This window comes from Danio aesculapii, chromosome 15 (assembly GCF_903798145.1).
Source record: "Danio aesculapii chromosome 15, fDanAes4.1, whole genome shotgun sequence".
NCBI classification, from domain to species: Eukaryota; Metazoa; Chordata; class Actinopteri; order Cypriniformes; family Danionidae; genus Danio; species Danio aesculapii.
This window is the reverse complement of record NC_079449.1, coordinates 15,014,340-15,032,006: the sequence shown is the minus strand read 5'-3', so window position 1 is coordinate 15,032,006 and position 17,667 is coordinate 15,014,340. Positions and strand designations below refer to the sequence as shown.

Below are 17,667 nucleotides of genomic sequence, written 5' to 3'. Positions count from 1 at the left end.
TCTCGTGTAAATACAGTGCGCAGCTCGTGATGTTACGGAGTATATTTATCTCCACTAATTCTTTAACACCACAGAGACTTTGAGACTGCGGAGAGAAGGCAAACGACAAGGCTTTATCAGGTAGTTTGAATACTCTTAAACATATTCATCCTGGATCATGACATTGTATTATTTCAGTATGACATTTCAGTATGTAAGTTACAGTAATCGGAGAAGTGTCGCTTTAATCTGCACTTTGATCAGTTTTCGCGACCATGTGTAATGAGTTTGATAACATTTCGCATTGAATATGATCCTGGCGTAAATGTTATATTTAAAATGTTATAGTAAACAACAGCAATAATTGAGAGATTGCAAATTAATCTTATGGTCGATATCTTATAAATTACATTAGCTACACTTTTCATTTAGCGACCCTTATTTTGTAAAAGAGAATATAATTTTTGTTGTGTAAAAACCCCGATGCATTTAATGTGATGCACACGATGTTATGATTGACAGGTGAGAGGATGGAGGAAGATTTGTCACGTGCTTTGAATTCTGTCAGTTTGGAGACGAAAGATGGCAAGATGGAGAATTTCGGGTATGTTTTCACTTCGAGCTTTCATTTAGCTTACGCTTTTTCATATTAATTTATCAATATTGTGTTTTACACCTGTTCAGGGGCACAAAAAGGAGTATTCTCATTATGTAATGCACTGATGTTGATATACAATGATCCATTCAGATTTTTCTTGAGTACAAACAAGTGTGTAGATGGTGTATTTTTTGTCACAAGGTTGTTTATTAAAGACCTCAAGAGCTTTTTGTATTTCAACATCCAGAATTCTTACAGACAGAACAGTTCAGTCTGTTGTTTGCTGAAATGGTGAAAGAGTAAAGTAGGGATAAGCACTTTGGGATTAGCTTTCACACTTTGGTACAACAGGTTTCTAGTCATGTGGGGGTTTATGGGAACCATACTGTTTTACGGTTCCAGATTTTGGCCAACAGTTTCATAACAATATATGTCATGTAAACAGAATATTTTCTATTCAAGATCTTCAGGAATAAAAACGTAGCAGTTTTATTTGTAACTGACTATAAACTTGTGTGTGTGTGTGTGTGTGTGTGTGTGTGTGTGTGTGTGTGTGTGTGCGTGTGGTGGGCGTGCGTGCGTGTGTGCGTGCGTGTGTGTATGTATGTGTATGTATGTATGTATGTATGTATGGTATATATATATATATATATATATATATATATATATATATATATATATATATATATATATATTATATAAACACACATACATACACACGCACACACTCACCTGCCACTTTTACACCTTACTAGTACTGGGTTGGACCCCCTTTTGCTTTCAGAACTGCCTTAATCCTTCGTGGCATAGATTCAACAAGGTACTGGAAATATTCCTCAGAGATTTTAGTCCATACTGACATGATAGTGATATTATACAGTTGCTGCAGATTTGTTGGCTGCACATCCATGATGCGAATTTCTCATTCCACCACATCCCAAAGGAGCTCTTTTGTATTGGGTTCTGGTGTCTGTGGAGGCTATTTCAGTACAGTGAACTCATTGTCATGTTCAAGAAACCAGTCTAAGTTGATTCAAGCTTTATGTCATGGTGCCTTATCCTGCTGGAAGTAGCCATCGGAAGATAGATACACTGTGATCATAAAGGGATGGACATGGTCAGCAACAATATCCAGGTAGGCTGTGGCATTGATACAGTGCTCAATTGGTACTAATGGGCCCAAAGTGTGCCAAGAATCAACAAGGCATTTACGTCCACAGAACAGCCGCTCACTGGATATTTTCTCTTTTTTGGACCATTCTCTGTAAACCCTAGATATGGTTGTGTGTGAAAATCCCAGTAGATCAGCAGTTTTTGAAGTACTCAGACCAGCCCGTCTGGCACCAACTACCATGGCACATTCAAAGTCACTTAAATCACCTTTCTTCCTCATTCTGATGCTCTGTTTGAACTGCAGCAGATCATCTGCTGCCCATGTCTACATGCCTAAATGCATCGAGTTGCTGCCATGTGATTGGCTGATTAGAAATTTGCGTTAACAAGCAGTTGGAAAGGTGTACCTAATAAAGTGGCTGGTGAGTATATACATGTATATACTCGTGTATATACGTGTATGTATATATATATATATATATATATAATGTTAATAGAATAACTTTGGGCTTGACTGTATATACATTTACAGTAAATAGCTTGTGTCTTTGTATGTAGTATATATGTGAAAAATATTAATATCTTTTATATATATAATAGAATTTATATGGCTGTACAAAAAAAAGAAAATATATATTTTTATATTTTTTTTACTTATTCAAGTCCTCAATAATGCTACACTACTGTTTGAGGGTCCCTCTTGTAGAGTTTAGATTAAATGTGTTGGGTGGGCCATGAAGCTCTTGTTGAACCAGATTAGCATTTTAATCTTTAAATCTAAAAGTCCGCCTTTGCGTCACCCTCCTTCTACCCCTCCTGCATCCAATATCACATTCTTGACTAATTATTAATTATTGGAATTACTGCCTTGGCCTTCCTGAAACTCAGAACAAACAAATCTGTCAAGGCACACAGTAATGTCAAGCAGAATGGAGGAGATCTCTGATTATTTCAGTGAAAAGCTTCAGCGAGCGCGTTCAGACAGCGCTGCGAGCAGCAGCACACAGTCTACCAGCAGCCGACAGCATGTGCGACAGCGTCTGGCGATGCTCTTGACCTGTGTGGATGATCTGGACACCGATCATAAGCTTCACTCTCAGGTGGCAAAAACCTTAGATGAGGCTTTTTTCGTCTGCAGGCAGATTGCGGGCCGACCTAAGAAAGACCGCTTCAGGTTTTTAACTTTCACTTCTCTTGTTGTGTCTGCCAGATCTAAACTGCAGGTTTTGTGGTGACTCTATTGTTTCAGAGACATATCAATGATCGCTGGGGGGATGAGAGGTTTTGAACTTTAAATGTTAGCCTGAAGGTCTTATAAATGGTTAAACGGATTGCGCTGTGTAAGATGTAAGCTGCTGTGTGAAATGCTTGGAATTTTGTGAACAGATTAGTTTAGTTTAAATGGTGTTATTGTTAAAGGTTTCCTGAAGTGACGTGAAATGAACAGCTTTGTTTGATGATGTGCTATATAAGATCAACTCAACAATAAAGGGCGGGACATATATTAGAAGCTCCTCCTCTTTTTGAAAATAGCCAATAGCATTTCGTTCAGTTTGCCACAGTCTAGGGCTGGGAAAAATGCAGTCTCTAATTATTTTCCATAATAAACGATAACGATATATATTTCGATATAAGTTGTTAATGCTTCCATATTTAAAAGAGTACCGCAACAATGACTGAAGCCACAAAAATTAGAGAGTTCATTAAATGGCATTACATATTTTTGGCCAATAAGTTTATAGTGGATAAAAATTCATTAATATATAATCACTAATATCAACACACTAGATTCTCATTGTTGCACATTTCTGCTGTGTGAATGGCTCTTAGATCAATATAAAGTCCAGAGCTTATCATTGTTATTGACATAAATTTTAATCGCTATTCGATATAATATCATTTATATCGAGCCCTGCCCAGCCCTACCACAGTCTATGATGGCAATGTTGAATCTGACTACAGTATTTTCCGCTTTCAAATACAGCATTTACTGTGTAAATCAATTGGGTCAAAATACTGTACGTTTTGTGGTCCGTGTCGACATGATCTGTTCTTTTAGAAATGCTAGTGCTGCACCAATTTGTAATATTACAGTCTGCGTGAAATCTAAATTTACAACATTTATTTTGCTAGCGGACATTGTTATTCTTTAGGTGAACAATTAATTAATCCAGTGAAAAAAATATTAATTTTGGTAATCTTCAATCAAAGTCTGAGCATTTGCTTCTACGTTTGGAGTGGTGGTGCTTCTGTGTTAATGTCAGTTTGACAGCTTCATCCAAAATATTCTTAACCACACCACTCTTATCTTTTTCATTTGCTGCGAGGTAATGATGAACAAAAACGAAAGCCCCGCCCCCTACTCCATACACTGTTTTAGTTGGAAGTACATCAACATACTCAAATAAAAGACTTTAACACTTTCTTGCAAAAGATATTTGTGTAGGGGGCGGAACTATTCAGACACTAGTAGGGCTACATGATAATGACATTTTTTATTTTTTGATATTTTTCTTTTCTGTAACATATATTGCAGTATGAAATCTATTTCACCGGATTGCTGTGATTTTGTATTATATAGGGTATCTGCGGGGTCTTAAAGTTTTAAAATGTCTAAAATTTCTAAAAAACAAATTTTAGGCCTTAAAAGCCTTAAATCCACTGACATATTCTGTTGTAGGTCTTAAATCATTTTAAACGGGTCTTAATTTTCCTATGTCCATGTAAAGCTATAACCAATTGGGCCAACACCCATCCAATCACTAACAATATATTTCACTAAAAGTTTTAAGAAACGATTATTTACTAACTTAATTTTCTTAATAATATGGTTTAATCATTTTCCTTACAATAACATTTGTTTTGAATGTTTTTTAAGGTTTTAACTTGGCCATTAAAAAAATCTTTGTGCTTAGCCTTGTGTAGGTCTGAAATTTCAATCATTATGATGTCTTAAAATGTCTTAAATTTGACTTGATAAAACCTATAGAAACTCTGATTATAGTGCATTTGCATAACATACAATAAACTAGATAAATACAAAAAGAAAGGATACAAGAGAGAAAAACAAACTGTGCTTTATATTTTAATTATTTGTCTATAGGTTTGTGCACCTGCATGCTTTAAACTCACTTATATTAAAACTTCAACTTCACAATGGCTAAACGATTTTAAAATTACATGCAAATCAAATTGTGGTGCTTGGTCACCTATAATTGGTCACCCTACTTGACATTGCGCATCCTGCGATCTGACTATTTCAGATGCAATGTTAATGCTAAAACTATATATTGTGCAGCTATAGACACTAGAAGTCATTTTATTGATCAGAAAATCTGATTTGAAAAAAATCTTATTAGTGGAAGCAAGAAACGGCAAGTGAAGGCTTTTAACTTGTAAAAGTGAATTTAGAAAAGTGTGAAAATAGATCAACTTAAGACTAACAACACCAAAAACATCAATTATGTTTTCCCGGGGACATTAATCTGAGCCGTTATGTGAGGTTAGCATGGTTTACTTGGGATTTATTATATAAATAGAAATTATTTAATTGAATGCGTCTTTCTTTCTTTCACCCACAGGCTGTATGTGGTCACGTGGAATGTGGCCACAGCTGAGCCTCCAGATGATGTGAACGCTCTGCTTCAGCTCAACTCCCCAAAGAAACCTGACCTCTATGTGATTGGGTGAGTTTTATATTTTAAGATCTCTTGGATATGCTGTGAAGTAAATAATGATGGCTGTGTTTGGACTGTGTGACGCTGCTCTTCAGTCTGCAGGAGGTCAGGGCTGCGCCTCTGAAGTTTGTGTCAGATTTGGCCTTTGAGGACTCCTGGAGTCACCTCTTCATGGACACTCTCGCCCCGTTGGATTATATAAAGGTGCTTTGTTCATAAAATGTGAAATTTTAGTCAATTATTAATATATATTTTTTATTAATAATAGTATGCACATTTTATAATTACAAATATTATGCATACATCATTAATTAATAGATTTTGTATATAATACATATATTAAATGTTCTCCTGTTTAATAAATATATTTTATTGATATTTTTATATATTTATGTATTTACATAATTTTATTGTAAAACATTTTTATTGTAAAAAATAATTTATATATTTTATTTACTTTATTTATAAAGATTTTTTGATTCTATCTATCTATCTATCTATCTATCTATCTATCTATCTATCTATCTATCTATCTATCTATCTATCTATCTATCTATCTATCTATCTATCTATGCAGTAAATATTTACATTATTACCCTCTAATATAAATATTTCATTCAGTATGTTTATATCTTTCATTTAAATAGTTTTGAATTAAGATGTTTAACATAAGAATGCATTATGAATATGTTTTCTCATTTTTTTATTGTGCCCTATTTAGGTGTCCTCCATCCGGATGCAGGGTCTACTTTTGCTTTTCTTTTCCAAACTGGAGCACGTTCCCTTCATCAGAGACATTCAGGTCACTTACACCCGCACAGGACTCTACGGCTACTGGGTAACATTATATTATATTATATTATTATACAGTAATATTTATGAGAGCCACTATAGACTTACCTGCTGAAAACTCTTTGCTGCATATCTGCTTATTTTCTTGTTAATAAAGGGTAATAAAGGAGGAGTGACCATCCGTCTGTCCTTCTACGGGCACATGCTGTGTTTCCTGAACTGCCACCTGACGGCCCACATGAACTACGCCTCTCAGAGAGTCGATGAGTTTGAGCATATTCTAGACGCTCAGAACTTTAACACCAAAAATACGCCGCACGTTTTGGACCACAAGTTAGTTTATTATTATATGTTGTAAAAATTGACCACATAGAAGTGTATTGAACTGTGTATTGATTACGTTCTTTGGTCATTACATCTGCATTATATCTCTTCTACATATGAATTCTCTTACCTCATTCTCAAGGGTGGTGTTCTGGTTCGGGGACCTGAATTTTCGTATCGAGGACCATGGTATGCTCTTTGTAAGGAACTGCATCACCAGCCAGCGTTTCAATCTGCTTTGGCCTAAAGATCAGGTATTGAATCTTTATTAGTGACATTAATTATTTGTATTAATTGTATATTTACATTCCTCTTGTAGTGTTTTTATTATTTTTGTACACACCCATGGTCTGAGAGTAGCATAATTTTAATTCTCTGTATGTCTGTACATATGGCAGAATTGATAATAAAGCTGGCTTTGATTAAGGGCATAATACACTGCTTTGGAGCAGTGTTTCCTAACTCTGTTCCTGAAGGCACACCAACAATACACATTTTCAACCTCTTGCTATTCAAACACACCTGAATCAAATCATCAGAACAATCGAAGAGACTCAAACCTGAAATGAATGGTTCAGATAAGGGAGACATCCAAAATATGTACTGTTGGCATGCCTCCAGGAACAGGGTTGGGAAACACCTCTTTAAAGGGAGTAACAATGCCTATAAATGTAAATTAATTAAATTAAAATACAATTATTTGCAGGTACAGAATCAACTCATTTTAAGGGATACTTCCTAGTAGATAGGGAAAGATGCAAAATGGAAATTTTCTCTGTCAAGTGGTTCCAAACCTTTACGTTTCTTACTTTCTGTTGAACACACACACACACACACAAAGTATATTTTGAAGGATTTTGGAGACTGAGAGACATTGACGACATAGTAGGAAAAAATACTATGGAAGTCAATGGATTAAGGGTTTCCATCATTTCTCAGGATATCTTGTTTTATATTTTTTTATGCGTCAGTAAAAATAAACAATGGCTTCGTTTAAATTTTGGGGTGAACTATTCCTTTAAGAGCAGCTTATTTATCAACTAATTTCGAGAGAATCACATGCTTATGATTGATCACAGCTGGTCCCGCATCAGCTACATATATCGTGCCAATCTGAAGAATCCTAACTCACTAAAATAACATAATTTTAATTTATAAATTTTCACTTCAGTCATCTTCTTCTTGAAGAATCCACCCCTACTCCTCCCCCTTTTCCAGATAGGATGGCACGGTGGCCCAGTGGTTAGCACTGTTGCCTCACAGCAAGAATGCCACTGGTTCATGTCCTTACCAGGCCAGTCGGCCTTTCTGTGTGGAGTCTGCATGTTCTCTCTATGCATGCGTGGGTTTACCCTGGGTTCCCCGGTTTCCTCCCACCATCCAAAGACACAATATAAGTCAATTGACTAATCCAAAAGTCTCATAGCATCTCATATCTCATAGCAATACCTAACTCATTAACGAGCATGGGAGTTCTCGAGACCTACCTGAGCTCAAACTCCCCTCTTGCCCTTCAACGAGAGGGACCCTCGGGCTCGAGGATATTCTGAGCTTAGGGCTCTCTCCTAGGACAGCATGCCAAAAACGCTTTATTATCATCTTGAATTTGCAAAACAGAGCAAAAGTAAACTAAGAAGTAAAAGCAGACTTATATTCACTACTGAAAAATTGATTTTCACCAATAACAACATCTAGAAATACAAAATGTCTATAGATACGACTGACAAACTTAAGTGACCGTACTGTTTTTAATTTAATTGTCATTTTCAATGCCTTGTAGGATTGTAGTTCTTCCCTTCATTAAAGTCATTTAGTTCACATTCTTTAACCTTCGTATTTTTGTCTGATCTTTATATACTTCATTACTTCAGTATTTGTGATGTTATGATTCTCCTCACAACTGGTTGGTTTGGTTCATGGTTTATAAAGCCTCAGCAAAGACTTTGAAAGTCCCTTGTTTGCTCACTGATGTGACTCAAAGATTGTTGACCCATCTGATGATGTTTCTGTCTCACCAGCTCACCATGATGAAACAGAAGGAAGTTATTTTGCAGAAGTTTGAAGAGGGACCGCTGGACTTTCAGCCCACCTACAAATTTGACTTGAACTCAGACAACTATGACACAAGGTACTTTACACAATATATCCTGCGGTGTATCTTACTTTCATACAATTGTTTTGTTTACTTAACACAAATGTAGCTTGTCAGACTGTTAGATCTCACTTCTCATGATGTCAGAACTGACCAAAAATCATCAAGCACCAAACACAAACACAAGCAAGATCTGGAGACTGATGTCATCAATTGTTCATTCAGACCATGTCCACACTAATACGTTTTCATTTAAAAACACGGTTTTGGGCTTCTGTCCACGCCGAGATGGTGTTTTTGGAAAACGAAAATGTATCTTGAATGCATTTCAAAGTGGATCGATTTGAAAATGCAGTTTTCATGTTGCAGCATGGACTGTCAAAACGGAGGCTTTCAAAAACGATGATGCATTTTAGTCATATGACACAGTCATGTGAGCAATTTAGCTAACATTGTAGATGACATTGTAAAGCAGATGTTTGAATGCTGTCCATTTTGACAGCTTTATTAACGATTAATGCAAGTTTATAAATGCTCCATATTGCCTCTCTTCAAAGGATACAGAATGTTTACTAGGAGCTATAGTTCATAGGTGGTTGTGACATTTTGCCACGTTTCAAAGAGACGGAAAGTAAATAAATGTCAGGTGGATATGACGCAGATAAAACCGTCTGTACATGAACAAAAGCATTTTCAGTCATTTTAATGTCGGTGACAGCAAAAATAGAAAACTATGTGGACACGGAACGTTTTATATGGAAATTACATTTTTAAATGTATTCATTTAAGTTTTGAAATTATACAATTTTATTGGAGGGAAAATGTCATCGATTGTCTATGAGCATGTCAAACTATTGATCAATGACTGCAGAGTTTATCCGAGAATTATAGGAATCTTTCAGGATTTCCAAAATTTGTCTCGTATAACAAAATTGTGGCTAAAATCACACAGTGAGCCAGGCCAGCGCACATTATTATTCTTTTGTAAACAATTAATCCATACAAATTAATCCACTGAAAAAATCTTCAATCAAAATTTGACCATTTGCTTCTGCATTTGGAGTGGCGGTCCTTCTCTGTTGACGTCTGTTTGAATGCTTCAGCCACAATATTCTTAACCACGCCCCTCTTATCATTAGTTTGCTACAACGGAATCATGCACAAAAAGAAAGCCCCGCCCACTACTCAATATTCCATTTTAGTTGGAAGTACATCAAAATACTGAAATAAAAGTCTCAGCAACGTCTTGTTCACACAGAGTTCAAGGTTGTGTTTACATCTGAAACAAAGATGTGTTTTTGATGATCTGATCAAGTAGATGCGGATAAATACTTTAGTAAATGGTGTCTAAAAGACTTTAAGCTTGTCCACTTTTGACATCTTTCAGAGAAAACAGAGGCTTGCTATCATAGTGAAAAGCGAATGTGTTTAAATGCATTTACACATCCACAATCACTTTCTATCTGCCATTTGACCAAACATGTGACTGATATTAGACAACAAAAACAAGTTGTTCATACTTTTGCATTGCACCAAAACACAGATTACATTACATGGTTGTACTTGCACTGAGTGTTACTGTAAACGTGAAACTTGAGCTTGAAGAAATAAGAGGAAAATCTAAACACAATAATCACGAGACGCATTTAAACGCATGTATATACTAGGTGGAAAGGCATTTTTCTTTCTTGATAAAAGTCGAAGTACATTTCAGATACAAAAAAAAAACATGACTTGCTACAAAATAATTACCCTTACCCTGAATGTCCCCCAGCACCTCTTCCAGTGTTGTTCTTTTGTGTCAGATGTTCACGCATGCTCTCTTTCACCTCTGCAGGGTTCAGGAGACATGGTTTGGTTTTAAGTAAGCTTTTTATTTCCCATGTGCCTCTTAACTCTCTACCCTGCTTCTCTAGCATTCTGCCAGTATTCCTTACAATTATCCCTAATGTTAGCAATTCCTTTAGAGAGCAGAAAACTATTTTCTCTGCTGTAGAGCTCATCCACTGTTTCAGCAGTTCTTAATCCTGGTCCCTGCTCTGCACATGTTGCATGTCTCCCATTTAACACACCTGATTTAGATAACCAGCTCGTTAGAAGAGAAAAGCAACTCCATGAAGCAACTGTGTTCCAATTGACATGCTCCCTACATAGTGTCTACTACTCTCTACTCCCTAGCCCTTGCACATGGGAAATTGGCTGAACCTTAAGTTTACTACATTTTAAAATAAACTAAATTTTGCACTACACTGTTTGCAACATCATACTAAACCTACTACAGAAGTGTGAAGGGATATATAACCATAACCATGAAATTTGCATAGAAGTAATTTCTCACACACTTTAAAGGGACATTTCACCTAAAAAAAGGTGGTTGCAAACCTTTAGGAGTTTCTTTTTTCTGTTGAACACAAAAGAAGATAATTTGAAAAATGTTAGAAACCAGTAACCATCGACTTCCATAGTAGGAAAAACAAATACTATGGAAGTCAGTGGTTGCCGGTTTCCAACATTTCTCTAAATAACTTCCTTTGTGTTCACCAGAAAAATATCTCAAACAGGTTTGGACAAGTGGACGGAGTAATTGGTGACAGAATTCTCAGTTGTGGGTGAATATGTTTCTTTCGAACTGGAATCATGCCAAAATATTAGGTGATGTCCACTTTGAGGCAACTTGCCTCTAATATAATAAGAGAAGCATACACAATGTGCAGAGTGGTGGGTTGCGAGAATTGGGATTGAGAATCGCTTAACAATTTAATGCAGAGCAGTGCATTGTGTGCCAAACATCACCCCTCTGCTGAACATCATTCATCTGCTGATGTGAAGCATTAATAACTTCCATATAGAAGCAGTCTGTGTAGTTGGTGGTGTGTGTTGCAAAGAGTTAATCTTTTCATCTACTGTATCCTTCTATGTTGTTGTTTAGTAGATGTTTAAATCTTTGCAACACACAGGGTCATAAAGCATGTGAACGACCTAATGCTTGCTTACTGAAAATACTTTTGACCTGCTGGATGTATTTATGGTGCCCAAACGGAGATGCTACCTGTATGAATCACACCATTTACATCGAAGGAGTCATGTCCTCTTATAAGCACCCTGTATCTGTTATTAGCAGTGTTTGTTTTGTAGACGGACGGACGGACAGATAGATGGATAGATAGATAGATAGATAGATAGATAGATAGATAGATAGATAGATAGATAGACGCAGATATACAGACACAATATAATAATTTTTATAGTTTAAATATTTATTTATAACAATTTTTATATTAAATATTAGTTTATTATCTCTCATTTAAAATCTAAATAATATAATACGGTATCACAGTATTTAAATGTAATTGTTTTTCCATTTCTTTTCACTTCATTTGCACAAAACCAGTGACATTGCAAGCTTTTTCATTAATGAGGATATTTTTGTTGTTGTTATAAGTTTGCTTTTAAATGTCATTACCAACCTTACAAATTCATCTGTTAATTCGATTGTTAAAAGCTATATTACTAACTAAATGTATATTATTAGTTTTTACCTCTTTACAATAAAGTCCCCTTTGTTTAATTAGTGTGAAATAACAACTAAAAATCTTTATATTTTCTCTCACATTTTGACCTGATTTTATGAGTGATTTGGACATGAACATCACTTTCTCACTTCAAAAAGCATGCCACATAAATTCATTTTCATAAACGGAATAATGCGACACGGGCACATTGTGCATACGTAGTGCCGTATACATTTTTGGAGATATTTAGAATTACATAGCCAGAGGTATGTATGGCTGCATTTCGTCTTTAAAACGAATGCTACAGGGCGGTATGATACTGCCAATGGCTTTTGTTTTTTTTCGTGCTACCAGCTAACCGCTTGCCCCTGTGTGGGCAGCTTTTGTGCTGTTACCAGTTTGCCCAGTAGCTCGCCACATACATTGGCAGACTTGAAACGCAGAGTAGAGTTGACTGTGATGATGGGGTTTGAGTCTAGCAAAAGAACGGTTCCAGAAAGCAGGTAATCCAAATCAAAAGTCAAAAAAATAAAATAAACAAGTAAATAACAGGGTGAGAACAAGGTAAGATCTAAAAAAGTGGTAAAAATCAGGCCACAGCGAGGGATTTCTTTTAAAAACACTGTCGGTTATGTTTAAGGAAGGCGGTGGGCAGGTCAATCAGTGCTTTTGAAAACACTATTGGTTGGGTTTAGGGAAGGGGGGTGATTGGTGGGATAGGCGGTCAGTCAGTCAACAGCGGCCTCTGGTGGATTTACGTGAGAAGAACAGGTGCGATTGGCACTCGCAAGAGAAATTTGAGATCTGAAAAAGCATACACAGCGGCCTCTGGTGGATTCGCGAAAACAAAAATTGCAAAAAAAACATCCTGGGACATATTTCGTACTCTTCAGAAATGTATACAGGGGTACATATGCATAATGACCTGGGGTTGCAATAATGGCTGTAAAGAAAAAGTTGCCACAGATCTTCAAACTAAGCAGTACAAAAAAAATTAAAAAGTGATTGAAATGATCCACCTTTGTTCTATTATTTATTATATTCAATCTTCTTTTGCCCTTTTTGTGATTGACTAGTGGTAAGAAACGCAAACCTGCGTGGTGTGACAGGATTCTCTGGAGAGTAAAGCCCAAAACCTCATTGACAAAAGATACCACTGAAGAAGAGCCAGAAAAACAACAGCAGGAGGAACGTGAGGACGAGTTTCCCCTGAAAATGACCCAAGAGTATTACACAAGTAAAATGGAGTATGGCATTAGTGACCATAAGCCTGTCATCGGCATCTTCCGCTTGGAGGTGAAGCTTCAATATAATCACCAAAAAACACTTTTTTAATGAAGTACTACAAGGCTGACTATTGGTTTCTCTGTGTTCAGTTGAGAAAGATGTACGAGACACCACTGGTTCAGCTGTTTGCTGAAGGAGAGTGGAGTGCAGACTTTGACGCAGTTATAACCTACAGGCTTCTTCAGGCCTTCGCCTCCAGCGCCTGGGACTGGATTGGGTTATATAAGGTGAGAAAGCTTGCTAAAATGTGGTGTGTTATGATTGAGCCATTGTGAATACAAGAAATAAATGTATTGGTATAACAGTAAGGTCAAGCTAAAATTCTCTATATAGTGACTGAATACTTCTTCACCAAGCCTGGCTCTTAATGTCAGGGTTTGAGGTTGCGAAGGATAAGGCGAGGATGCAATGAATCAAGGATTTTATTATATATATATAAAAAAAAACGACTAAAACAACCTTGTGGGGGAAAAACAGCAACATAACAAAACTGACTTGACTCTGCAGGGCTTGGCTTGGCTGACACCGGAATAACGGAGAATTACTGGGAGAATTACAGGGAAAGCAAACCAATAAACTGAAAAGAGGGCAGGTGAACATAATGATAAATAATAAGATAACAAGGAGGGTGGGACAAGACTATAGACAGGAAATCACATGGTACAAAGACACAACACAAGCCATGTGTTCCCGTAAAACAAGAACATGCAGCCAATAAAAAAAATCATTAACCGTGTGTTCACACATAGCAACAGCACATGGCCGAGTGTAAAAACAGGCAATGTGCAACAAACAATGGCAACACGGACAGAACACAAGACACAATAAATAAAACACTTATCGTGCACTCACACATGCGACATGCATGTTTCGATCCTAGTGCCAACTGAAACTGACAAGATTGGAGCGCTGGGAACGAAACGCCATGGCGCGAACAAAACAAACATCGCAGGAGCTGTGGTCTTTATTACATATTGTGCCTTTATGGGTCCACAACAAAAGCGTATTCAATCGATTAACAACCACGGACAGAACTCACATCTGGTCTGTCGTTAAAGTTTTATCTGTTAGTGTAAAAAATGTCCCTATAGAATTTTTACTTCTAGAACCTGACTGCTGCTCTTTATTGTGAAATGGGCTTTATCCAGGATTTTTGTAATACAGACCAGTTTGTCACCTCACAGGTTGGCTTTAAGAGTGTTTCTGACTACATCACGTATGCATGGGTGAAGGATGACCAGGTGTCTTTCAATGAGGAGCTCTTTCAGGTATGCAACATTTACTGTCTAATGTTTTTTCATAAATAGATTTATTTGTGGCGACGCAGTGGCGCAGTAGGTAGTGCTGTCGCCTCACAGCAAGAAGGTTGCTGGTTCGAGCCTTGGCTGGGTCAGTTGGCGTTTCTGTGTGGAGTTTGCATGTTCTCCCTGTCTTCGCGTGTGTTTCCTCCGGGTGCTCCGGTTTCCCCCACAAGTCCAAATACATGCAGAACATGTGACTTGGGTAGGCTAAATTGTCCGTAGTGTATGAGTGTGTGTGGATGTTTCCCAGAGATGGGTTGCAGCTAGAAGGGCATCCGCTGCGTAAAACATGTGCTGGATAAGTTGGCGGTTCATTCCGCTGTGGCTAGCCTGGATTAATAAAGGGACTGAGCTGAAAAGAAAGTGAATGAATGATATATGTTGATTCTTTTACTAAATTGTCATTTTCGCAGGTTTATATGAACAAAGATGAAATTCCAGTTCTGGGGGGAGAGTGTGTGCTGTGTTATTACAGCAGCAACCTGCAGTGTATTGTGGGAATAAGTCAACCTTTCAAGGTAAGTAACATGTCAATTTTGTGTATGCATCAAACATCAATAAAAAAAGTTTCAATAAAAGAGTAATACAGCATATCTGCATATAGTAATTGTCATTTTTTTAATTATTTAAATTTCTGAGCAGGAAATAACAATCATACACACTAAAGTATAACTTCTCATACTTAACAGTGATTTAAAAAATTGGGGTTAGTAAGATTTTTGGCGAAAAAGAAAACATTGATTTATTTCCAGAAAACTATTTAAAATGACAATATTTCTCAATATAATGGCATTTTCTGTATTTTTAATTTCAATACAGAAAAATTTGTACTTAATTGTGAATTTATAAATTGGGGTCCATAAGATTTTTTGCTAGAAGTGAGAATAATAAGACATTTTTTGATTTATTACCAGAAAACTATTTAAGATGACAATATGTCTCAATATTATGGCATTTTCTGTATTTTTGATTCAAAGAAATGCAGCCTTTCTGGCCATACGAGCATAAAAATCATACTATCTCAATTCATTTAGTTTGTTATATGGAACATTTTACTAGAACCGTACATTATCTGTCCCTGAAATCAAAACATAAATACAGTGAATAAAAAGTATTTCATCCCAAAGATTTCTAAAATGGGCTGATGATTGATTTCTGTGAGTTGTCCTGTGAAGGAATATGTCATTCATTTGGTTCTCAGATTTTTGTTCTTCATTAAAAACACGTTACAAATATACAAATCCTGTCATTGTCTTCAGCCCAATTGAACCTACAGCTTTAATATAGTTTTGTAATGCTAAAAACTGTTATTTAGGAAAAAAAACAACCTTCAGAAATAGAAAGTTTAAGTTGTTTTCATTCACATCAATTGATTAAAAACATGAAATTTTAAATTCTACAAATAAATACTACAAATATATAATACAAATAAATGTACACTTGTCCCCGTGTCTCTGTCAGCCCTGTCACATTTGCATTAAATTTAACATTTAATGTGTGCAATACACCTTTAAGGCAATGACTCGAAAGTGACATCATTTGATGGAGAAGCTGACAGTGATCAAGGATGCGTTCTATTATTGAATTGTATGATTTATGCTTGTTTTTGTATGATTTTTTGAGAACAACAAGCTTAAAAGTCACATTTTTAAAGTCACATTTTTATAAGTGAAAATGTATGTTTCTGGTAGAATGTCCCTTATGAGTTTTGATTGATATTAAGATGTTTATTGTAAAATGTAAATAAAAGATCTACATCACTCTTCTATGAACTGGTTTGTTCTCTAGTAGCATCTAAATCAAATCAAATGAATGTTCACTTTAGGTGCAGGAATCCAGAGCGGCGATTGAAGAGGGTTTAGTGCCTGAAAATATCAATGGCCTTGATGAAGCTCTAGCCAGTTAAGACCAAGTTCAGTACACATTGTTTCATACACTCTGGAGTGATCAGGCTCTGATGTCAAACCAAACATACCTGCGAAATCAAGGAAGCGCAGTTTTAATCCAGAATTGACTGATTTGTGATGCAGGGTATAAAATGTTTTTTTCCCTATTTTTTTTTTTGTAATCATAGCCAGTTTATTTTAAATCGCAGCCAGTTTGTGGGGCCAGTCCCAATTAGATTGTGCTATTTAAAGCAAGTGCATTTACATTACTGTAATTATTAAAAAGGATTCAAGAACAGTTGGTATGATTTAAGAAACGCATACCAGTAATGTATTTAATTATGATATATAATTATTTTGTTATCTAATTTACTCCACAGCCTTACGATTACAACACTCTCTTAAGCATTTATTTTTTAAACAAATGTTTTATAGCTGCTGTACACTGTCACTTCTGATGTTGTCCTTGTTTTTTCATTCCGTTAAACCTTAACATGGACTGTTACACTGTCAAATAAGGCTTCATTTGCACAATTTCATTGAGTACTTATGGCACATGTTTACTTTATGTGGAGCTATTTATGTCTAAATCATACTGAAGTGGTGTTATTATATTATGTGCATTATTGTGTGTGAATAACTGAAGGATGCCCTGAAATCATATAGTTTGACCAAGTGTATTTTTGTGGTCAGTAAAATTCTAAATTACTTTCATGTTTATGCAACAGGTTAGGCCTATGAGCCTGTGTGTTTTTGTTGAACCAAATAAGTCATATATTGGCTGAATGTGTTTTTGTTTAAAAGTTAGAGTGATGAAAATGTATAAATGGAATATATTTGTATCAAATTATACTGTATAAAAGGTAAAAGACTGTAACAAATCTAAATTTCTCTGTAAGGAAGAGCTTTTTATTATTTTGTAAGCAGCATACTGATGACGTGAAAATTATTGTTATTTAAATAAATAAAAAATACAATAGTCTTGTTGTTTTTTGATTGAGTTAGTATTACGAAACCACTGAAAAAAAACAGCTGGATTTTTCAGCAGGGTTTCATATCACACTTCAAATATGGCTAATGAAAACGAGGCTGTGAGGGCTTGTTTT

The 17,667-nt window shown here is 36.0% G+C and overlaps 1 protein-coding gene across 2 annotated transcripts; it reads left to right on the top strand.

The window, feature by feature from the left end:
- On the top strand, positions 1-17,498 carry inpp5ka (inositol polyphosphate-5-phosphatase Ka). 2 transcript variants are annotated; one of them, XM_056474363.1, is made up of 13 exons: positions 1-120; positions 502-583; positions 5,272-5,376; positions 5,463-5,571; positions 6,089-6,205; positions 6,317-6,492; positions 6,626-6,737; positions 8,502-8,611; positions 13,164-13,383; positions 13,464-13,601; positions 14,559-14,642; positions 15,089-15,193; positions 16,501-17,498. In XM_056474363.1, the coding sequence occupies exons 2-13, from the start codon at positions 510-512 to the stop codon at positions 16,579-16,581; spliced, it is 1,431 nt and encodes a 476-aa protein (XP_056330338.1). In that variant the 5' UTR covers positions 1-120; positions 502-509; the 3' UTR covers positions 16,582-17,498. The 2 variants fall into 2 exon arrangements, with proteins under 2 accessions (XP_056330338.1, XP_056330339.1); XM_056474364.1 differs by lacking the exons at positions 1-120; positions 502-583 and adding an exon at positions 2,603-2,864.
- The last annotated feature ends 169 nt before the right edge of the window (positions 17,499-17,667 follow it).

Bases quoted from the DNA above. Each gene is read 5' to 3' on its own strand.
- inpp5ka (XM_056474364.1), top strand. From the start codon at position 2,608: ATGTCAAGCAGAATGGAGGAGATCTCTGATTATTTCAGTGAAAAGCTT. The intron at 6,738-8,501 runs GTATTGAATCTT...CTGTCTCACCAG, and splicing joins TGCTTTGGCCTAAAGATCAG to CTCACCATGATGAAACAGAA. The intron at 13,384-13,463 runs GTGAAGCTTCAA...CTCTGTGTTCAG, and splicing joins TCGGCATCTTCCGCTTGGAG to TTGAGAAAGATGTACGAGAC.